Source organism: Haliotis rufescens, unplaced genomic scaffold (genome assembly GCF_023055435.1).
Source record: "Haliotis rufescens isolate VD_foot unplaced genomic scaffold, xgHalRufe1.0.p SCAF_9, whole genome shotgun sequence".
NCBI classification, from domain to species: Eukaryota; Metazoa; Mollusca; class Gastropoda; order Lepetellida; family Haliotidae; genus Haliotis; species Haliotis rufescens.
Genome location: NW_025964383.1, coordinates 8,411,027 through 8,432,118, shown reverse-complemented (window position 1 = coordinate 8,432,118; position 21,092 = coordinate 8,411,027). Strand labels below are relative to the sequence as shown.

The 21,092-nt window shown below is 41.9% G+C and overlaps 1 protein-coding gene across 1 annotated transcript in view; it reads left to right on the top strand.

The window, feature by feature from the left end:
- The window catches only part of LOC124148566 (filamin-A-like), a 59,076-nt gene that overhangs the window by 12,870 nt on the left and 25,114 nt on the right, over positions 1-21,092 (top strand). Inside the window, exons 2-4 of the mRNA XM_046519712.2 lie at positions 14,020-14,209; positions 15,467-15,532; positions 20,139-20,352. Of these exons, the coding sequence (XP_046375668.1) occupies positions 14,020-14,209; positions 15,467-15,532; positions 20,139-20,352 (470 nt within the window). The remainder of the gene's footprint in view (positions 1-14,019; positions 14,210-15,466; positions 15,533-20,138; positions 20,353-21,092) is intronic.

Sequence of the window (21,092 nt, the reverse complement as noted above, 5' to 3'; positions counted from 1 at the left end):
TCCATGCAATAATGTTTGTGTATATGTTTAATTGTCATTCAAACAAAATAATCTAATTAATTATAACCCATGATCGAACACCAAATGATATGCAAATACAACGATCCTGATTAATCCGGACGGTACCGTTCACAATGAAAGCGTCCTGATTAACAAATGTCCGGATTAATGAATCACGCCTACGGTGTAATATCCTTTGTTTATTTTGAGAACCGAAGTAACGGGTTTTCTTTGTGTAACTAATAATGAAGTATACCATACAAGGGTATATGACTCAGTCTGATTCTTTTATTGATTGTCAACTATTGTCGAACAAAAATATCTTAAACAAGCATCACCAACTTTCACATATTCATCCGATACATATAATAACCATAAATGAATGCTTATCAGCGCTTGCCTACTCTTTCTTCGTGTCCAAGTAGCTGCTACTTAAACACTCTCACCGTGTAAACACACGAACCAAATAAAGTCTACATGAAGATCCATTACCCCTCCTCCCTCTTCCCCGCATTAACCATCTGCACACACAACACCTACTTGGCCTACATCTACAGTGGACACACACACACACACACACACACACACACACACACACACACACACACACACACACACACACACACACACACACACACACACACACACACACACACACACACACACACACACACACACACACACACACACACACACACTAACACACACACACACACACACACACTAACACTAACACTAACACACACACACACACTAACACTAACACTAACACTAACACACTAACACACACTAACACACTAACACTAACACTAACACACACACACACTAACACACACACACACACACACACACACACACTAACAATAACAATAACACAAACTAACACTAACACACACTAACACACACTGACACCAACACATACATTAACACACACGTGAATACCTATTTGGTCTCCCTCTGTCGTGCACGCACACAAATGCACACACACATGAAGACCTACTTGGCTTACATCTTTAGTAGACACACACACACACACACACACACACACCGAACACACACACACACACACATGAAGACCTACTTGGCTTACATCTTTAGTAGACACACACACACACACACACACACACACCCCCACACACACACACCCCCATCCCCCCCACACACCCCTACCTCCTCCCCCTCATAAACAAGGACCACGAGTTGTTTATTTCTTAAATACGATACAACATGCCAAAAGAAAACACATTGACAACCAGGTCAAACGGTGACCACCCGTCTGGCATAATACATGTAGACCTGCTGATGTGTGATTGATTGAGGCATTTTCAGAATAACTACAACTGACAGCCTCACAGGTGAAGGGGCTGCCTGAGGTTTACCTCCATTTCATCCTCACCGCCATCTACTCATGTGTACCATGTTAATTGATGGATCGGCACATGTTTGCGCGATCTGTATGAAGGTTGTAGATATTTCATTGACACAGAAGGAAAATGATATTATTCATTCTTTTGAAGATGGTGTATTTATGTATGACGTTTTGTATCAAGTTCATTGTATGTTCTCTGACACATGATATACACGTTACGTGATCCATGCAATAATGTTTGTGTATATGTTTAATTGTCATTCAAACAAAATAATCTAATTAATTATAACCCATGATCGAACACCAAATGATATGCAAATACAACGATCCTGATTAATCCGGACGGTACCGTTCACAATGAAAGCGTCCTGATTAACAAATGTCCGGATTAATGAATCACGCCTACGGTGTAATATCCTTTGTTTATTTTGAGAACCGAAGTAACGGGTTTTCTTTGTGTAACTAATAATGAAGTATACCATACAAGGGTATATGACTCAGTCTGATTCTTTTATTGATTGTCAACTATTGTCGAACAAAAATATCTTAAACAAGCATCACCAACTTTCACATATTCATCCGATACATATAATAACCATAAATGAATGCTTATCAGCGCTTGCCTACTCTTTCTTCGTGTCCAAGTAGCTGCTACTTAAACACTCTCACCGTGTAAACACACGAACCAAATAAAGTCTACATGAAGATCCATTACCCCTCCTCCCTCTTCCCCGCATTAACCATCTGCACACACAACACCTACTTGGCCTACATCTACAGTGGACACACACACACACACACACACACACACACACACACACACACACACACACACACACACACACACACACACACACACACACACACACACACACACACACACACACACACACACACACACACACACACACACTAACACTAACACACACACTAACACTAACACACACACACACACTAACACTAACACTAACACTAACACACTAACACACACTAACACACTAACACTAACACTAACACACACACACACTAACACACACACACACACACACACACACACACTAACAATAACAATAACACAAACTAACACTAACACACACTAACACACACTGACACCAACACATACATTAACACACACGTGAATACCTATTTGGTCTCCCTCTGTCGTGCACGCACACAAATGCACACACACATGAAGACCTACTTGGCTTACATCTTTAGTAGACACACACACACACACACACACACACACCGAACACACACACACACACACATGAAGACCTACTTGGCTTACATCTTTAGTAGACACACACACACACACACACACACACACACACACACACACACACACACACACACACACATGAACACCTACTTGGTATACATCTACAGTGGACATACTCATGCGCACACACATGAACATCTCCTTGCATTGGCCTACATCTAGTGTACACACACACACACATGAACACATACATGGTCTGGGGCGGTCGGGTAGCCTAGTGGTTAAAGCGTTCGCTCGTCACGCTGAAGACCCGGGTTCGATTCCCGACATGGGTACAATGTGTGAAGCCTATTTATGGTGTCCCCCGTCGTGATATTGCTGGAATATTGCTAAAAGCGGCGTAAAACCATACTCACTCACTCACTCACATACATGGTCTACATCTACACTGCACATTCACGCACGCACACACACACACACACACACACACACACACACACACACACACACACACACACACACACACACACACACACACACACACATGAACATCTCGTGGCCTACATCTAGAGTAGACACACGCACACACACGCACGCACACACACAAACAGATGAACACCTACTTGGCCTATATCAACAACATCCAGATCCTCCCACATCAGGGCCTGCCAACCGCTAACCTTCTGAGACGATCTGACTCAATAAGCACATCTCTCAAGCGTTCGCTTTCTTTGGGAACAAAAAGAGGTGTGCTTTGATCGTACGTATACCTGAACATCCTCAAAGTCAAACAGTACGCTGATATAGCAGAATACCTATCCAACATTCATGTGTGTATCAATAGACAAACAAAATATTGCATATTTTCTGTACCGCCCTGTGAAGGAGGTCTGCCCTTTACCATAACACCATGAGTGGACGTAATACGTACAAGTTCTCATATTCAGATTACAAAATAGACGGATAGTTTGCAAAGATTGTTTTCTGAAGCTATAAGGAGACATGGTGAACGTATATGTCAGTTTTAGATGAAGTTTGTTTTGCCACATAAACATTCTATTCGACAGCATTGCTACACAATAGACAGAACAGAGGGACACAGTAGCAATCTCAGCATCATGTAATGGCATGCACAAGGTGCTTCATATGACAGGCGTGCGATTTCAGATGTACAAAGTACGAGAAAAGATGGTATAAGGGACCCTATTAGCTCACGGAATCTGTAAGAAAGTATTTATTCATCTTGGGTCACACACTTCTTCAAAGTTAAATTTTCTTTTGAAGCCTTTTATACTTTTAGACACATTTATGTATTTGATCATATCAGAAGTAGAAGCAACAACCATGCATGTGTAAGAATGAAAATAAGAAAGTACGTTATAATGTTCATACATATATTTTAGATATGTATGGATATAAACACACTCTTATAGTAATAGGGATCCCTCATACATACAGTGTTTCAAACTCTATGTGGACATGCAATTAGCATATAAGTTCACTAACCTACATTTTACACTCGAACGTTTAATCGTAAATGTTTTCCGTTTAGACATCGATATCTTAACGATCTGCGATCACTTCCCCGTAAGTTAGGGTATCTTTGCTGGCATGCATGGGTAATAACATTCTCCACTGTTTACAAATGCCCTGGGGTCACGACCTCGGAATGTTTTGTGGCCTTCTTAGTTATGCCTCGTCGGACTGAACACATTACACTGATCATGTACTTACCAGGGATTTCGGGAGTAGCATCATATATCTTGATAAAAATATATGTACGTGGCTATATGTATGTAGTGTTATACCTACCAGGTATTTACTTACTCCATGTTCAGTGGGGTAGTCATGGTTAAAGCGTTAGCTCGAGACGAATTAGGCCTGGGTTCGATTCCTCCCTCATACATACATACATACATACATACATACATACATACATACATACATACATACATACATACATACATACATACATACAAAAGGGCAAGGTCAGTTGACCAAACCACAGCGTAAGTCACTGACGTTATGGCGCTGTACAATATAATTTCCTGATATGTGTTACCCCTGGGAATAAATACATTCTACCAACAGTTGGGGACATTGATTCAACCGAGTTAAAACCTGCAATATCACAATGAGTGCTGTACATTTTTTTTATGACATCGGTGTAAGAGTAACATGTAAATATTACGTGGTCAACTGTCTCTAACTATAGCCCAGTCTGCATAAAAAAAATCGTTGCAATGATCATGTATCGATGTCGTTCAGGTACCAAATAGCCTTATCGTATTGAGGTTGTCCACGTAAATAAAGTGTGTTTTACATGAGGGTCATATCTAACTAAAGCTTCCCCTATGTTATTTGTATGCATGTCGGGAATGAAAGTAACTATTGGTGGAGTTTAAATCAATACCCAATCCCTCTGTCAAGGCATAACATGTACATCTGTCATAGTTGACACAGTGTAACCCCTGTACATACTGACATGGCAACACGCGTGGGTGACAGTATAGCACCTTGTCTTATCCCTGTCGGTAATACATGTGTAGGCGGACACTCGGCATACAGGTATCTTGTACATATCAAACCGGTTTGCCAAGTAACACCGACCAGTAGGGATCTTGAATAATTACATATGTCCCCCACTCCTTGAATATGTATGTCCCCCACTTCGTGAATATGTATGTCCCCCACTTCGTGAATATGTATGTCGTTAAGAACCATAGTGACTTCAACTGTACTGTCCCCGGTATGCAGCACAGGCCGCATGCTTGGGTTGTCACTCACAGCCATGTACACGCTAAGTCTGGTATTAGAACCCAAATATGCAGCTTTTGTCGAGAGTTATGCCTGTAGAATATGCATACAAATAGATAACCCGTCGAATATTACAGGGGGTGGCGGTCTCGTTTCAAAGCCAGAGTCGTTTGAGACATTCATCAACCAGGCTCATGCGATGAAGCACAGTATCACTTTATGCATGAATCAACGATGTATCAACAATGCACAGTATTCATAAATTAATCAACGATGTATTAGTATTCATGAATTATCAATGATGTATCAACGATGCACAGTATTCACGAATAAATCAACGATGTATCAACGATGCATAGTATTCATGAATTAATAAAAGATGTATCATCATTGCACAGAATTCATGAATTAATCAACGATACATCAACGATGCACAGTATTCATGAATTAATCCACGGTGTATCAACGATGCATAGTATTCATGAATTAATCAAAGATGTACATTAATGATCAACATTGCACAGAATTCATGAATTAATCAACGATATATCAACAATGCACCGTATTCATGAATTTATCAACGATGCACAGTATTCATGAATCAATCAACGATGTATCAACGATGCACAGTATTCATGAATTAATAAACGAGGTATCAACGATACACAGTATTCATGAATTAATCAAGATGCAAAACATTCATGCATGTGTCAACGAGGCACAGTCTGACTAGCTGTTGGGTCATCAATTAGTGTGTATTCAAACATACATCTCCGTGTGGTAAGCGACTATGTATGTAAAATACTAACTGATGTAACTCTGCAGGACATGTCATGACATCGTGTGTTTGTTTGTTGTGTTACCCCGTCCTGTAACGACATGGAGCAGACAGTCCAGTCGTGGATGTCATGAACAACTAGTCACGCTCTTTGGGTACAATGAAACACAATCTACGAAGTCATGGAACCTGACCACCCACTTTATTTAGTCGCCTCTTATGACAGGCATTCGTTGCTGGGGGCCTACTCTACCCCGAAATCCCCCCTGTGACATAAAGATGTAAGTGAGTGAGCCTGACCACCCGATCCCTGTAGACGCATCCTGCGACAAGTATAGCTTGCTGGGGGCCATTCATAACACGGCATCCTCAGGGGGTTTGACGACATGGATATATAGAAGGTATTGATGACATGGAAATACAAAGGGTATTGATGACATGGCTATATAGACGGTATTGATGACATGGAAATACAGAGGGTATTGATGACATGGCTATATAGAAGGTATTGATGACATGGAAATACAGAGGGTATTGATGACATGGCTATATAGACGGTATTGATGACATGGAAATACAAAGGGTATTGATGACATGGAAATACCGAGGGTATTGATGACATGGAAATTCAGAGGGTATTGATGACATGGCTATATAGACGGTATTGATGACATGGAAATACAGAGGGTATTGATGACATGGCTATATAGACGGTATTGATGACATGGAAATACAGAGGGTATTGATGACATGGCTATATAGACGGTATTGATGACATGGAAATACAGAGGGTATTGATGCCATGGAAATACAGAGGGTATTGAGGATATAGCTATATAGAAGGTATTGATAACATGGAAATACAGAGGGTATTGATGACATGGAAATACAGATGGTATTGATGACATGGCTATATAGAAGGTATTAATGACTTGGAAATACAGAGGGTATTGATGACATCGATATGTTGAGAGGGTATTGATTATGTTTAGGCACATATTTATTCAAACGATTTGAAAATATAGACAAATCAGCAAAGTTATTACATTGGTCTTCGACAACTAAATTGTACATTGAACATACAAGTATAATTTCGTCGAACTGTTTCAGTAAGTCTTGTAGCTTGAAACGCATGATTAACGGAGTTCGATTTCTATATGGGTGATTGTCGCCAAGGGGTGTCATCCACTGTTGTGGGACCCTCCGCTATCACTGGATGGCTCGATGGATTTATGAGGCGTTATGCAGACCCACCCCGCATTCCTACCCGAGGAACACGACCTTCAGTAAACAAACTTCCAATTACCCTCCACAATGAAATAATGTATATTGTTGTTGGTCAGCCAAGTTTCAGTGCACCCAAGTGTCAGTATGAGAATATCGAACTATGTAAGTTACGCAGGAGCTGGTGTAACATGAACGCCATGTTGTACGTTGCTGGGTATATCCATGGTATATGAGGAGATCAGACTGATACGTGGTCAGCTGAGGTATATTCGTGTGAGTGGTTAACCAACACCTGTTATCTTCTCGATCAAAGTAATTGTCCTTGTTTTCATTGAAGCAACGAAGGTATGGCTGATGGCCGTCTTAAGACTCACTGTTTTGTAAGTGTAATGACTTCAGGCTTGTAGGTGCAGTGTTGGGAAAGGTCGATCATGGTCACAAACACAGGTATGCTTGCAGTTGTACATATCGATTATCAGTTTATAAGAAACTTACATTCGTTTGTGCACCTTTGAGTCACTACGTACCAATATATTTAAACAGACATGTATAGCATTTAGTACAGTGATTGAGTTTTGTTTACACTTTCTTCAGTTAAGAAATAAACGACAAGTGGGAGTTGTTGACAATATATCAGTGCAGGGAGAATAAACCACGAGAGTCGTTTATTTCTTATATGAGATATGAACATGTACACGCTTTTTAAGTATTTACCCTTATTTAAAAAATGATGAAATAACTCCCTCAATAAAAACCAACCTCGACAATGTCGGACGAGTCCATTTTAAGCACAGGTAGATATTCCCTGCATTTTCTCACAATCCTCACGTCGACTACCTATACCTTTTCTCCCCCAACTGATTGTCATATATTTTGGATGCGATCGTTCGGCCATCGCGTTTATCTGCGTTGCCCAGCTACATCTATTGGGAACAACTCACTAGACACTCCCCTCTCAAAAATAACGTGGTCCAATATACGACGTCATTAAGTTGCGAGCGCATGTTCGCATCTCCAGAAATGACGTCATGGGAGAACGACGTTTTATCGTGAAATAAACCACGCTTCGTTCTCCATTGTTTGTTGAGATTTATCGCGTAGCTATCTTGTATACGTATTTCAGTAATATTACACCAGCCGGATGTGGTAGTAAAACCCAGTGTGATGTTGTTTTTAGATGTGTACAACTTTGTGAAGTACGATATGGTGTTTGCAAAGCGAGAAACCTGATCAGGGGAATTTTGGATTCAAACCACGATCATAAGTTCCTGGCTCGCAGAAGGGACGCAACTCTGCATCCATGTCCCTAGCACTTAAGAGGCCAAAGCTGTATAAAAGGGAAATAAATATTGATGATGGACTTGGTTTACAAATCAGACTTTTGTATTTGCCAAAGTACGTGATTATTAATAGTGTGAAAGGTACATCAAGATGGCACCATACAGATTCCACAGCAGCAACCACAACAGAGTAGATTCGCCCCAACAGTACAACACTGGGACATACGACACAACTCACACACTCCATATTCTCAAGCACAGTTCAAGTTTTCCCATCTCCGAAAGTCCACAGGGAGAGAAGATACACTGCAAATATGTCCTGGTATTGTCCTAGCGTGTGAACACACACAGTGGAGAGGTCTAACAACATACTTCATACATATGCTTATGACAGATTGCGTTTGTATAAAGGGCGTTCGTAGTTTGAGCTGTGTAAGTATGGCTGTATCTACCATGATGAGTCACAGGTGATATAAGCTGGTGATAGTTGGTGTGTGTGTGTGTGTGTGCGTATATGTGTGTGTTTCTCTGTGGGTATGTGTGTGGTGTGTGTGTGTGTGTGTATCTGTCTGTCTGTCTGTCAGTGTGTGTATGTGTGTCTGTCTGTCCGTGTGTATATGTGCGGTGTGTGTGTATGTGTGTCTGTCTGTCTGTCCGTGTGTGTATGTGCGGTGTATGTATATGTGTGTCTGTCTGTCTGTGTATGTGTGGGTGTCTGTCTGTCCGGATATGTATGTGCGGTGTGTGTGTGTGTGTGTCTGTCTGTCTGACTGTGTGTGTATGTGTGGGTGTCTGTCTGTCCGTGTGTGTATGTGCGGTGTGTGTGTGTATGTATGTCTGTCTGTCTGTGTATGTGTGGGTATCTGTCTGTCCGGGTATGTATGTGCGGTGTGTGTATGTGTGTCTGTCTGTCTCTGTCTTTCTATGTCTTTCAAACATAGGGTACTTATGAATCAAATATATTTTCAATCTTATGGAAAAGGAAAAAAATACATCATGAGATAGCATGTATTTGTACACAACAACGTGCACAGTTCAAACATGTCATTAGAGAAATGCAAGTAGTGATGACAAGACTTGGCGAAGCGGGAAAGGTTATGGTCGTCCTTGGGCGATTAGTCTTGGATTATAGTTCCCTCGTCTCTTAGTCGTATTGTAGTTCACCTCACTGCGTTGACCTTACTTAGCCAAGTTTTCAAAACAGGTGCACAGCCTCTGAAAACACTGGGATGGATGATGCAGCCACTGCCGTGCAGGCTGCAGGCTTCAACATGCAGACACCCTGGCGTAGCAAAATGATCTATTCATGAGGCTGTTCTATTTTTATTTATGCAGTACATGAATGGATTTCAAAGCAGTGTCTATACCGGCCTATTCAGTCTGCGCCCTACAAAATGCCTCCGATGCAAGACTGTCTAATTGTATAAAGTATTCAGGCTGCTACACCGAGACCCGATGGGAGATTCCTCTGTCGTTCGGTGGAGGGGTGTAGAGGTCACATACATTTAAACACTTTCCTATTATCCACTAAGCCTTGCTGTCACAGGAGACGGTATGGATAATTAGGATGTGACGCTGCGTCATGACGGCCTGGTCTTCGCAGTGTCTCTCTACTTCATAAAGACCGAGACATACATGACCTTCAGCTGGTAGCCCTGCCGTGTTTCGCTACCTTTGCATCGACCCATTTCAATACAAAATATACTTGCTTTGACAGTAAGAAAGCGAGAAGAACCAAAGTGCGCAATTATAGAATGTTGTTGATGGTCGTATAGCCACAGATATCAAACATGCAAACCCATCGTTGGCAACAGGGACGTGTGGTAGTTTCAGCTGAGCTGTTCATGGGAGAGTTCAACATTGTGAAAATGTCTTGGCTATTATTCTCTTGACCTAGTTGAATACTACCGGTGAATTAGTTGCTCCCACTACTTGGCATACCACCAGTTGTACAGGAGTGAGTGAGTGAGTTGGGTTTAACGCCGCTTTTAACAGTATTCCAGTTATATCACGGCGTGTCAGCTTGAAGTGGGAGAAAAGCCCGAAGTGATGCAGGTGTCAGACGTTTACCACTTCGGTGAAATCCTAGAGACATAATCGGGGCGAACTGGGATTCGAACCACCAATAATAGGTTGCTGGCGTGCCCAAGGGACGCAACTCTGCCCAGCGAATCGCGGCGCCTTAGACGACTTGGCCACCCGTGCCCCCAATTGTACAGCAACAGGTATCAGACGACAAGCTAAAGTTCACCGATTTTTGTTAACAAATATAAGTTTGTCTGAATCAACATTGAAAAAATAGTTTGAAGCCAGTTTGTTAACGTCATCAAACTGTTGACAAGAAATAAATTCGGTCTTTTCTCATTAATATTCAAGCCAACAATTTTGTAATTTGAAACTCGATTTGAAGTTGGAATGGTTGGCAAACGCATGTTGGTCGCTTTCAACCGGATACAGATCGGATAGTGCGTAGAAAAAACATGATGTTTAATTACGTCTGTTGCAATATGGCATATGTATTTCAGGGAATTGAAGAAGAATGTTGGTGTATAAAAACACAAGTAGCAACCGTATGTTGCCCCCATGAAGCCACATTTGGAAGATTGATAAACTGATTTTATATTAATTGTTCCCCTCCTCATGTTGCAACACGTGCTACACGATATCCAAGACACACAATGTGTATTAACATGGCCATAGTGTCTCCCCATCTGATGCAGTACGTGCATAATACAGCAGGCCACGCATTGGGATGTAGACTGTTTACTACAACATGTGTTGGCTACAACAGGCTTATAACAATATCTGTTTGACTGACCCGAGAGAGGATAATCATAGGCTACTGGTTATCCTGCCCGTGTTTATTACTTTGGAGTTGATATCTATATCCACTAACGAGAAGGCATTAAAATATACACCTGATGCGGTCAGCCGTAATAAATTCCCTCATTTATAACTGCTTAATCTTCCGTGAAAAGCTTACATATCGTCTTAGTCGCCTTCGATAACTTCCTAAGTGTTCATTGAAGTACCTGGCCGCTAAGCGTGTACACTGGGGATCAGCTACACAAGAGTGATGATGTAAGCATGTCTAAAGTACAGACATTGATTCTCCACCAACATCTGTAAGCCTATATAAATACACCATTGTTTGGTCTATCTCGTACCATTAATGTTTTTAGATTTTGATCAAATTCATTTCATACCTGTCTGAATAAATCCACATCCAATCGATAATAACACATTGGATGCATAGATTAGACCACATACCATCGACAATGTCCACGTCAAAAACACATTGCATGCTCATATAAGACCACATGCTTACCATCGGCCGCGGAATGCATTATTCATACACGCATTCCTGTCATTATGCATGTAGATTGGTCTAATGTTGGCGTACAATAGAGCGGGTGATTTGGAACGTAGTCTTCTGAATGACGTAAGCACATTAACAACTTTGTGTTAACACTACGGAATGTTTATAAACAGACGTCCCTACATGACTTCATAATTACCGCAGCAAACACACATCACGTTGTATAAACACTGTCAGCTATATCTCCACATGTGACAACAGTTGCAGCACGCCACTGATGCCGGAGTAGGATAAGTGTACAACGTATTGCATGATATATAGAAAAATATAGAGTCGATAGTTCATTTTCTATGAAGCCCTTCGGCAGATATATATGAGCAATGTTACCGTTCTTAATATTTCCCGTTGTTTAATAAAGACATCTGGGAAAATATTTTTCAAACAGCAGCTGATTTTTATTACGTTTTGTAAATGTGTTAAAGCATGTTTCATCATCCGACATTTCTCGTATATCAGCAAAGTGTCGTATAAAGAATTTGAAAGACAATAATACGACCGAAACAGAAACGCTTTTATTACCTTTATAAAGTTTGTCATTTTTCAGGGAGATGTAGAGTTACATGAAAGCACATGCTTAGATGCAACTAGATAATTACGAATGATACACGTCCGTCCAGAAGGGCGCAAACTGTTGCAACTAAACGCCATGAAGAATTCATAACGTAGCTGTGGCTTCTGTGCCTAAAACATAATTAATTTAGTAAAGCGAAGTTATATTAGTTGCCGGTCTCTGAACTCTGAACAGCAAATATGTACTGTACATATCTTATGATACCGTTAGGTTGTTTGCATAGGCTAGATCAACAGTAAGGATGTCATATGTTTTCGTTTAGCAAATAGTAATTGTTTGATACGTGCGACTCAAGTTTTCGTTTGATATGACTGTATTGTTGGTATATTTCCTTACCTGTATTTTCACTAACGTTCTGGGAATGATGGATTGCTAGGTGATGTAAACAATGACATTAATGCCTCACAATATTAATGCGAGTAGCCATACCTGTGAAATGTATAACACTACATCTCAGTAATCGGAACACGACAACACGGAGATTGTTAAGTTGAAAACCTATGGTATGGGGTAACAGCAGCTATTATAGATGATAGCTTTCACTTTTCTCAGAAACATTACTATTCACCACACGGAATCGACTTAGGATATAACATAAATGCTTAATAAAATGAAGCAGGTCAGGTCAAGCGACGAAGATTGCTGAAGGTTCCAAGTGTTGGTTAACGATATAGCATCATCCATAACTAACCAGTGCTCACTGAGCATCACAAGGCCTGCTGTAACCGGACACCTTCACAATGCGGATAAAGGGTCGTGTGCTTATACTTATATTTATTTGCCAAGGTTGCCAAGGTCAAGGACGTAGTTGGCGATTTTCAGGACTGCAGGTGCCTGATCAATATGTAAAAACAGTTCCTTGACACGATACCCAGTGAGACACACCCATCAAGAGCACTAACTTACATTGTTCATTGGGACTTTTGTAGTGTGGTAATATCATCGATTCTGTTCCGTAAAATGCGACACGTTATTAAAGCGAGCAATCAATGGACTCTTGGTTTGGCTCCATGTCTTGATTTCAAGTGTAGATGACGTAACATCAAGCGAGGATGCATGAACGTAACATCATTGGTTAATTTATCCAACTTGTCAAATAAAACTAATTATTTTCAGTTTATTAAACGTGGCATTGTAAGTAAGCAAGGTTTCATCACGGCGGGTCAGATTGATGTGGGAGAAAAACAAATGATGCAGGCCTTTCTAATGTTTTCCACTTATGGGTATGGTGCAGATAAACCAGGGATCATTATCAGGATTAGTTAGGGGCTCAAACCCAAAAGCAGCGGATACGTGCGCTACAAAGGGACGCTACTCTATCCAAGCGATCATCTGTGCCTGAAACGACCTGACCAACCACAGCCCGCCTAAATCTAGACCCTTCGAAGTGGATGTTGTTCCGTCTCTACAATAATACTGTTTTCTGTTGTTTTCAGACAGTGCCGTGGTCACGGAGGGCAACGTGAAGCTCATATTAGGACTGTTGTGGCAGGTGATTTTACGCTACCAAGTTGGACTGTCAGCTGTGCAACATAGGCAATGGATTCTAAAATGGATACAAGCAGTGATACCGCAGTACCGGGTTAGGAATTTCACCACAGACTGGAATGACGGGTTGGCATTACAGTGAGTAGATACACCTTGATGTACTAGGGTGGTACAGGGAGATGATGTACCATGTAATACACCTTGATGTACCCTGGAGGTACATGCGGGTTGATGTACCATGTAATACTACTTGATGTACTAAGGTTGTACAGGGAGATGATGTACCATGTAATACACCTTGATGTACTGAGGTGGTACAGTGAGATGATCTACCATGTAATACACCTTGATGTACCCTGGAGGTACATGTGGGTTGATGTACCATGTAATACATCTTAATGTACTAAGGTGGTACAGTGAGATGATGTACCATGTAATACACCTTGATGTACTAAGGTGGAACAGTGAGTTGATGTACCATGTAATACACCTTGATGTACCCTGGAGGTACATGTGGGTTGATGTACCATGTAATACACCTTGATGTAATAAGGTGGTGCAGTGAGTTGACGTACCATGTAATACACCTTGATGGACTAAGGAGGTACATGTGAGATGATGTACCATGTAATACACCTTGATGTACCCTGGAGGTACATGTCAGATGATGTACCATGTAATACACCTTGATGTACTAAGGTGGTACATGTGAGATGATGTACCATGTAATACACCTTGATGTACTAAGGTGGTACATGTGAGATGATGTACCATGTAATACACCTTGATGTACTAAGGTGGTACATGTGAGATGATGTACCATGTAATACACCTTGATGTACCCTGGAGGTACATGTGAGATGATGTACCATGCCATACACCTTGAGGCACAGAAAGGTCCAAACCTCCTGAACATGCAACCTTACGATGGATCCGTGCCACAGGGATCTGATCTCCATCACTATCGTAACCTGTAATATGTCAATGAATTCTTCAAACTTACTCAGATAGAAAAACACGATTGCTAAATTACAGTTATCAGGAGCAACTTTTACTTTTGTTTTCCTGGTGTTAGTTGGAAGCTGGGTAGACGGAGAATAGGTGTCGTGAACTGTAGTGTAACATTAAGACAAGGCGAAGAGCGTTATGTCGAACATCAGAGGATCGAGGATACACATATATATTCGTTATAAATAGGCATCGTTATAGCTGACCAGCACACACGTTACACACTGGTATCTACGACATAGTTCTCAACGAGACGGTCCTTCCATAGATGAATAACATTCGAGATAACGTTCGAGTTCTAGTTACCAACAAACACATTCACACGACATATTGGTTCATTAAACGGTTTGGAGTAACGGGCTTTGAATGTCAGCATCTTTCTTGCAGCGCACTGCTGGAATTCTGCAAGCCAGGGATCTGCCCGAACTGGCATCACCTGGACAGAGACAACAAGTGAGTAGCGGACTGCATGTTCTTTTCCCCGGGAACATCCGGGTTTGAATTGTCCTCAGGTAACCCACGCTTGTCGTAAGAGGCGACTAACAGGATCGAGTGGTCAACTGACTTGACTGAGGCATGTCATTGTAACCGAATTGCCTAGATCGATGCTCATTATGTCTATCACTCGATTGTCTGCTCCAGATTGGATTATCTATAGACCGTCGTCATACAGTTGGAATATTGCTCTGTGCTGCGTTAAACAACAAACAAACAAACATATTTTTAATAGTCAGTTGACGTGCAGGTATGTAGTGCATTATGCTACAGCTAATACCCATCCCTCTTAGATAACTGGAGAAACTGGTTTAACAAGAATGTGACCACCCAATGCAAGGGACAGATAGGTAACAGTTTTGAATGGCGTCGGGGGTACGGGTGGCTCATTCGTCAAAGGCGCCTCAGTTCGCTGGGCACGCCAGTAACATATGATCATGGGTTCGAATCCCGGTTCGCCTCGATTATGTTTCCTGGTGTGTTAGCACTATACCCGTGCCCGTGGGTCGTACCAAGATGATAAACGTCTGAGACCTGCATCACTTCGGACTATTCTCCAACAAGCTGACACGTCGTGATATAACTGGAATTCTGTTCAAAGCAATGGCGTCGTTCGAAATAGCTTTATCAGTGGAGGCCATGCATTTGAAAATACACTTTCTATACAACCTATGCTTGAAAAAACCATTGGTATTAGGGCAGCGAACACAGTGCATAATGACACGGTTCTTCCACTGGAAGTTAGTATTGTTTTCAAATTTTCTTCGACGTCATTCGCAAGTAAACACGAATGTTGCCATCGACCGGGTCGCCACGCTCCACTTAATGTCGATAACTATCAATGCGATGTGTGCAGTACCTTCAGCCCAGTGAGATTAGTTGACAGAGGCATCATGTTAGCGTGTACTTGATGTTGACTCTCTAATGCAGCGTACCGTCACACCGTCAGTGAGTCATTGAGAGCCACATGTTCATAACAGTAGGGAGGAAAGGCAAGCTGACAAAGAGATGGCCAACAAGTATACCTTTGTCACTCTGGTATTTATTCAACCAACAGTTGTTAGTAACTCTAGGAGCATTATTAAAGGTTAACTTGAATGTGGTACAATGAAGGTCATGATGAAACCAACGTCACGGACACAATACAAAGGCGAACCCGGTTTGGGCGGAAGGAAAACAGATGTTCCATACAACTTCTGTCTAGAATAGGGGTGAGAAAGGGGTTGGGTTTAGGAGTAAAACAGTAATATGACATGGATGGAGCATCCCGCTTCCTACTTGAAGCCACGATCACGACAAAAATGTTAGGGACGAAAGATCATTGCCTGGACGATTTTATATGTGTTTTTTTGTGAACAATAATTAATAGATGTAGAGAGCGAGTGTGATTGTACGTCGTTTCTAGCAGCATGCTAAAAGTATGGGCTTTAGCAGCTGTACCCGGAAGGAAATAGAACTCGCGTCTTTAGTGTTATCAGCGATCACTTTTGCCACTAAGGTACCCTAACACTCCTACGGCAGACAAATGAGGCATTTTTCTAACGTTTTGACACCAAATTTCATCAAAATTCTCTATATTTATAACAAACACAGTTAAGATACTGCATCATAGGACATTCATTTATTTCGATGGGTCAGATATTCAGAGATGAAGGAAATGAAAACATAAGAAAGTTTAATATTTTAGAGTGAGTGAGTGAGTGAGTATGGTTTTACGCCGCTTTTAGCAATATTCCAGCAATATCACGGCGGGGGACACCAGAAATGGGCTTCACACATTGTACCCATGTCGGGAATCGGGCCCGGGTCTTCGGCGTGACGAACGAAAGCTTTAACCACTAGGCTACCCGACCGCCCTAATATTTTAGAAGGAATCAATAGAAATGTTATATTCAGTGAGAGAGTGAGTGAGTTGGGCTTCACACAACGTTGATCAGTATTTCAGTTATACCAGACCATGTCAGTTTCGTCTGGGAGGACACTCGAAGAGGGACAGGTTGGAGATGTTGGCTGGTGTGGTGCTGGCAAACCTAATGTCATCACCAGTGTCAATTAGGATTCGAACCCCGATGTTCGGATCCTGGCATGACAAAGGGGCAGAACTCTGCCTAGAGATTTGCTGCGTCTTATACGACAGGGTCAACCGTGCTCCCAAAACAGGTATATCGACCCCACGCCACAAACGAACATACTGTTATGTTGTTGGAACCGGCGCTCATGAACGCATCACATGTGTCGTCATAGATCCATGATTCGAGATGCAGCGCTTTTTCTATGCATGATTAGCGTGTAAAGTTTGGAAAACACGTGAATATCGTGATAAGATTTAACGACACTCTGGTAACACTTGACTGATTGTTAGTTTTGTCATTAAACATTGGAAACATCTCTTCTTTACGCACATACTCCTCAATGTGTTCCTACGGTTTGCGTTTCTTTTGGCAGTCAGTATATAATACAACAATTCTATCTCCCGTGGATGGCACAACATTAGCTAGGTGACCTGCTGACAATGATATCTACACACAGGGTGTAGTCTTAACTAAAAGGTCACTCGGTGGGTCAAGGACGGCCAGGGACGGTCAGATAGTGACACTGTGGCCAAAATACTGTAACGTGAAGGGGTACAGAAGTTCTGTATGAACACCCGACGTCCATACGTAGATGTCCTTGACAGGGGTGGGAGCTTACCGATGGCCATTAATGATACAACACTTTATCACATTCATACAGTCAGGCTCTTTAATACTATTATCGTCAATGACAAGGCAGCACTTACGCCTAAGGTTTTGTTTGCCTTTCTTTATGACAGTGTGGGTTGTTGTGTCGTGTCATAACATCAATCCTGCCATAGGGGTAGATGTAAACGTGCCCTAGTGGGCTTTGTGTGGGTTGTATATGTCGTGTCATAACGTCAATCCTGCCATAGGGGTAGATGTAAACGTGCCCTAGTTGGCTTTGTGTGGGTTGTATATGTCGTGTCATAACGTCAATCCTGCCATAAGGGTAGATGTAAACGTGCCCTAGTTGGCTTTGTGTGGGTTGTATATGTCGTGTCATAACGTCAATCCTGCCATAGGGGTAGATGCTAACGTGCCCTAGTTGGCTTTGTGTGGGTTGTATATGTCGTGTCATAACGTCAATCCTGCGATAAGGGTAGATGTAAACGTGCCCTAGTTGGCTTTGTGTGGGTTGTATATGTCGTGTCATAACGCCAATCCTGCGATAAGGGTAGATGTAGGGTAGTTGGCTTTGTGTGGGTTGTATATGTCGTGTCATAACGTCAATCCTGCCATAAGGGTAGATGCTAACGTGCCCTAGTTGGCTTTGTGTGGGTTGTATATGTCGTGTCATAACGCCAATCCTGCGATAAGGGTAGATGTAAACGTGTCCTAGTTGGCTTTGTGTGGGTTGTATATGTCGTGTCATAACGTCAATCCTGCCATAGGGGTAGATGTAAACGTGCCCTAGTTGGCTTTGTGTGGGTTGTATCAATAAGCAGTAACACGTCGCACAGTCACTAACACATTATGTTATTAACTGTTTCCCTTACTAATTACTACTATTCACAACTGGTTAAGTATGAAATACGTTAATGTCCACTTCAAAAGAGTATGGCGAGGTTATTTTGTAAAAAATCACTTCTATCAAACATTCACTTTTATCAAATCAAGTAGAAGCTTGAACAATGTAAATTGCCGGAGGTGTGGAGCCTTTGTTAAGTTCAGATAATGCCATTCCAGGAGCGCATCTCTCCGTCATGGCGGAATGTGGATATCCCAGCGAACAGAACCGCCTCTGTAGGAGGCAGATGTAGGCTGGAGCATATTGTATACATCAGAACCACTCACTTAGAACTAAGTTTTATACACTTCGTGAAGGCTTGTAGAGGTCGGATATGCCAGCGTTATCACTTCTCCCTATGTGCAGAAATGGACTTGTCTGTTATACACAGTCGACCTGTCGTCACCTGTCATTTGTTTTTCAGAGGAAATAAAATTGCAAAAGCTATGTCATATTCATGTCGAGTTTATTTTAAGATTGTGCATTAAACGCTGGGGTAGCTTTGTGCCAGGGCACGGGGTCGGTGGAAGATGCAGTAAACCCTGTTTAAATAGTCTCAGACGTACGGGGTACACTGGAGGGGTGTTCTAGCTTGGCTTATACCAAACAGAGTTGTCCACCTTGGTAACACGTTTGAATGAAACTTCAAGCAGGGTCTGCAACCTTACTAGGATGTAATTAATGAATGCAAAGGTGAACAAAAGCGTGCAACACAGATATACACCAACAGTCCATACATAGATGGACGGGCGAATAAATGAATGAAAGACTAGGCCGATTTATCAAAAGAAGTAATGGGTGAATTCATGAATGAATTCATGAATTAACTAAATAATCAATTAATGGGTTATATACAATGTGTAACATGATTTGGCACTGATGACGTAAATTGACCTGCAAAATGTGGCCAGCTGGTTATAAGATCGTGTTGTATACTTTACTTAATTAGTTTAGGATAACCACACGGAACTGTAACAAACAAACTGCTGGTGTCCTGTAGATTAAACAACTGTCGCAATGCCATGAAGCTGGCGAAGCAGCACTTTGACATCCCCTTGGTGCTGCGACCAGAGGACCTGTGTTCCCCCGAGCTGGACGACCGCTCCGCCATCACCTACCTCTCCTACTTCATCCGACTCAACGCCCCCGGCTATGTCGCCACCATCGACTGTGTACAGAAGAGGATCAGGAACAGGACCATCACCAATTTCACGGTAAGAAGGGAATTGGGTTTAATGCCGATGTGAAAAATATTTCAGTTGTATCACGGAGTGTCAGCTTGTGGGAGAAATGTCCCAAGTGGTGAAGGTCTTAGATATTTACAACTTTGGTGAAACCCACGTGTACAGGTATGGTGTTGACAAACCTAGAAACGTATTCACGTCGAATTTGGGGATTCGAACCACCGATCATACCTTTCTGGCATGCCTAAGGGACGCACAGCGTTATGCAGCGCCTATGCCTGGATATCACACTTGTCCGGATTTTTCGCTGACATCACATGGACTTTCCTCCGTCAGTATGTACCCGTGAAGATCCGGGGTAGAATAGGTCTTCAGCAACCCATGCTTGCCGTTAGAGGCGACTATGCTTGTCGTAAGAGGCGACTAACGGGATCGGGTGGTCAGTCTCGTTAGCTTGGTCGATTCATGTCATCGGTCCCAATTGCGTGGATCGATGCTCATGATATCAATCACTGGATTGTCTGGTCCAGACTCGATTATTTCCAGACCGACGTCAAATAGCTGAAATAATGCTGAGTGCGGCGTAAAACAACAATCAAACCAAACCAAACCAAACCCTCAGATTGTTGACATGTGCTGATTTAAAGCAAAATTATTTTACAGAGAACTGATTCTCTTTAAGACGACTCTCGTGATAATCTTATCACTACTTCTTACACAAACAAATCAAGAATCATTATAAAGGAAACTCTGATTCGCTGTGCACACTT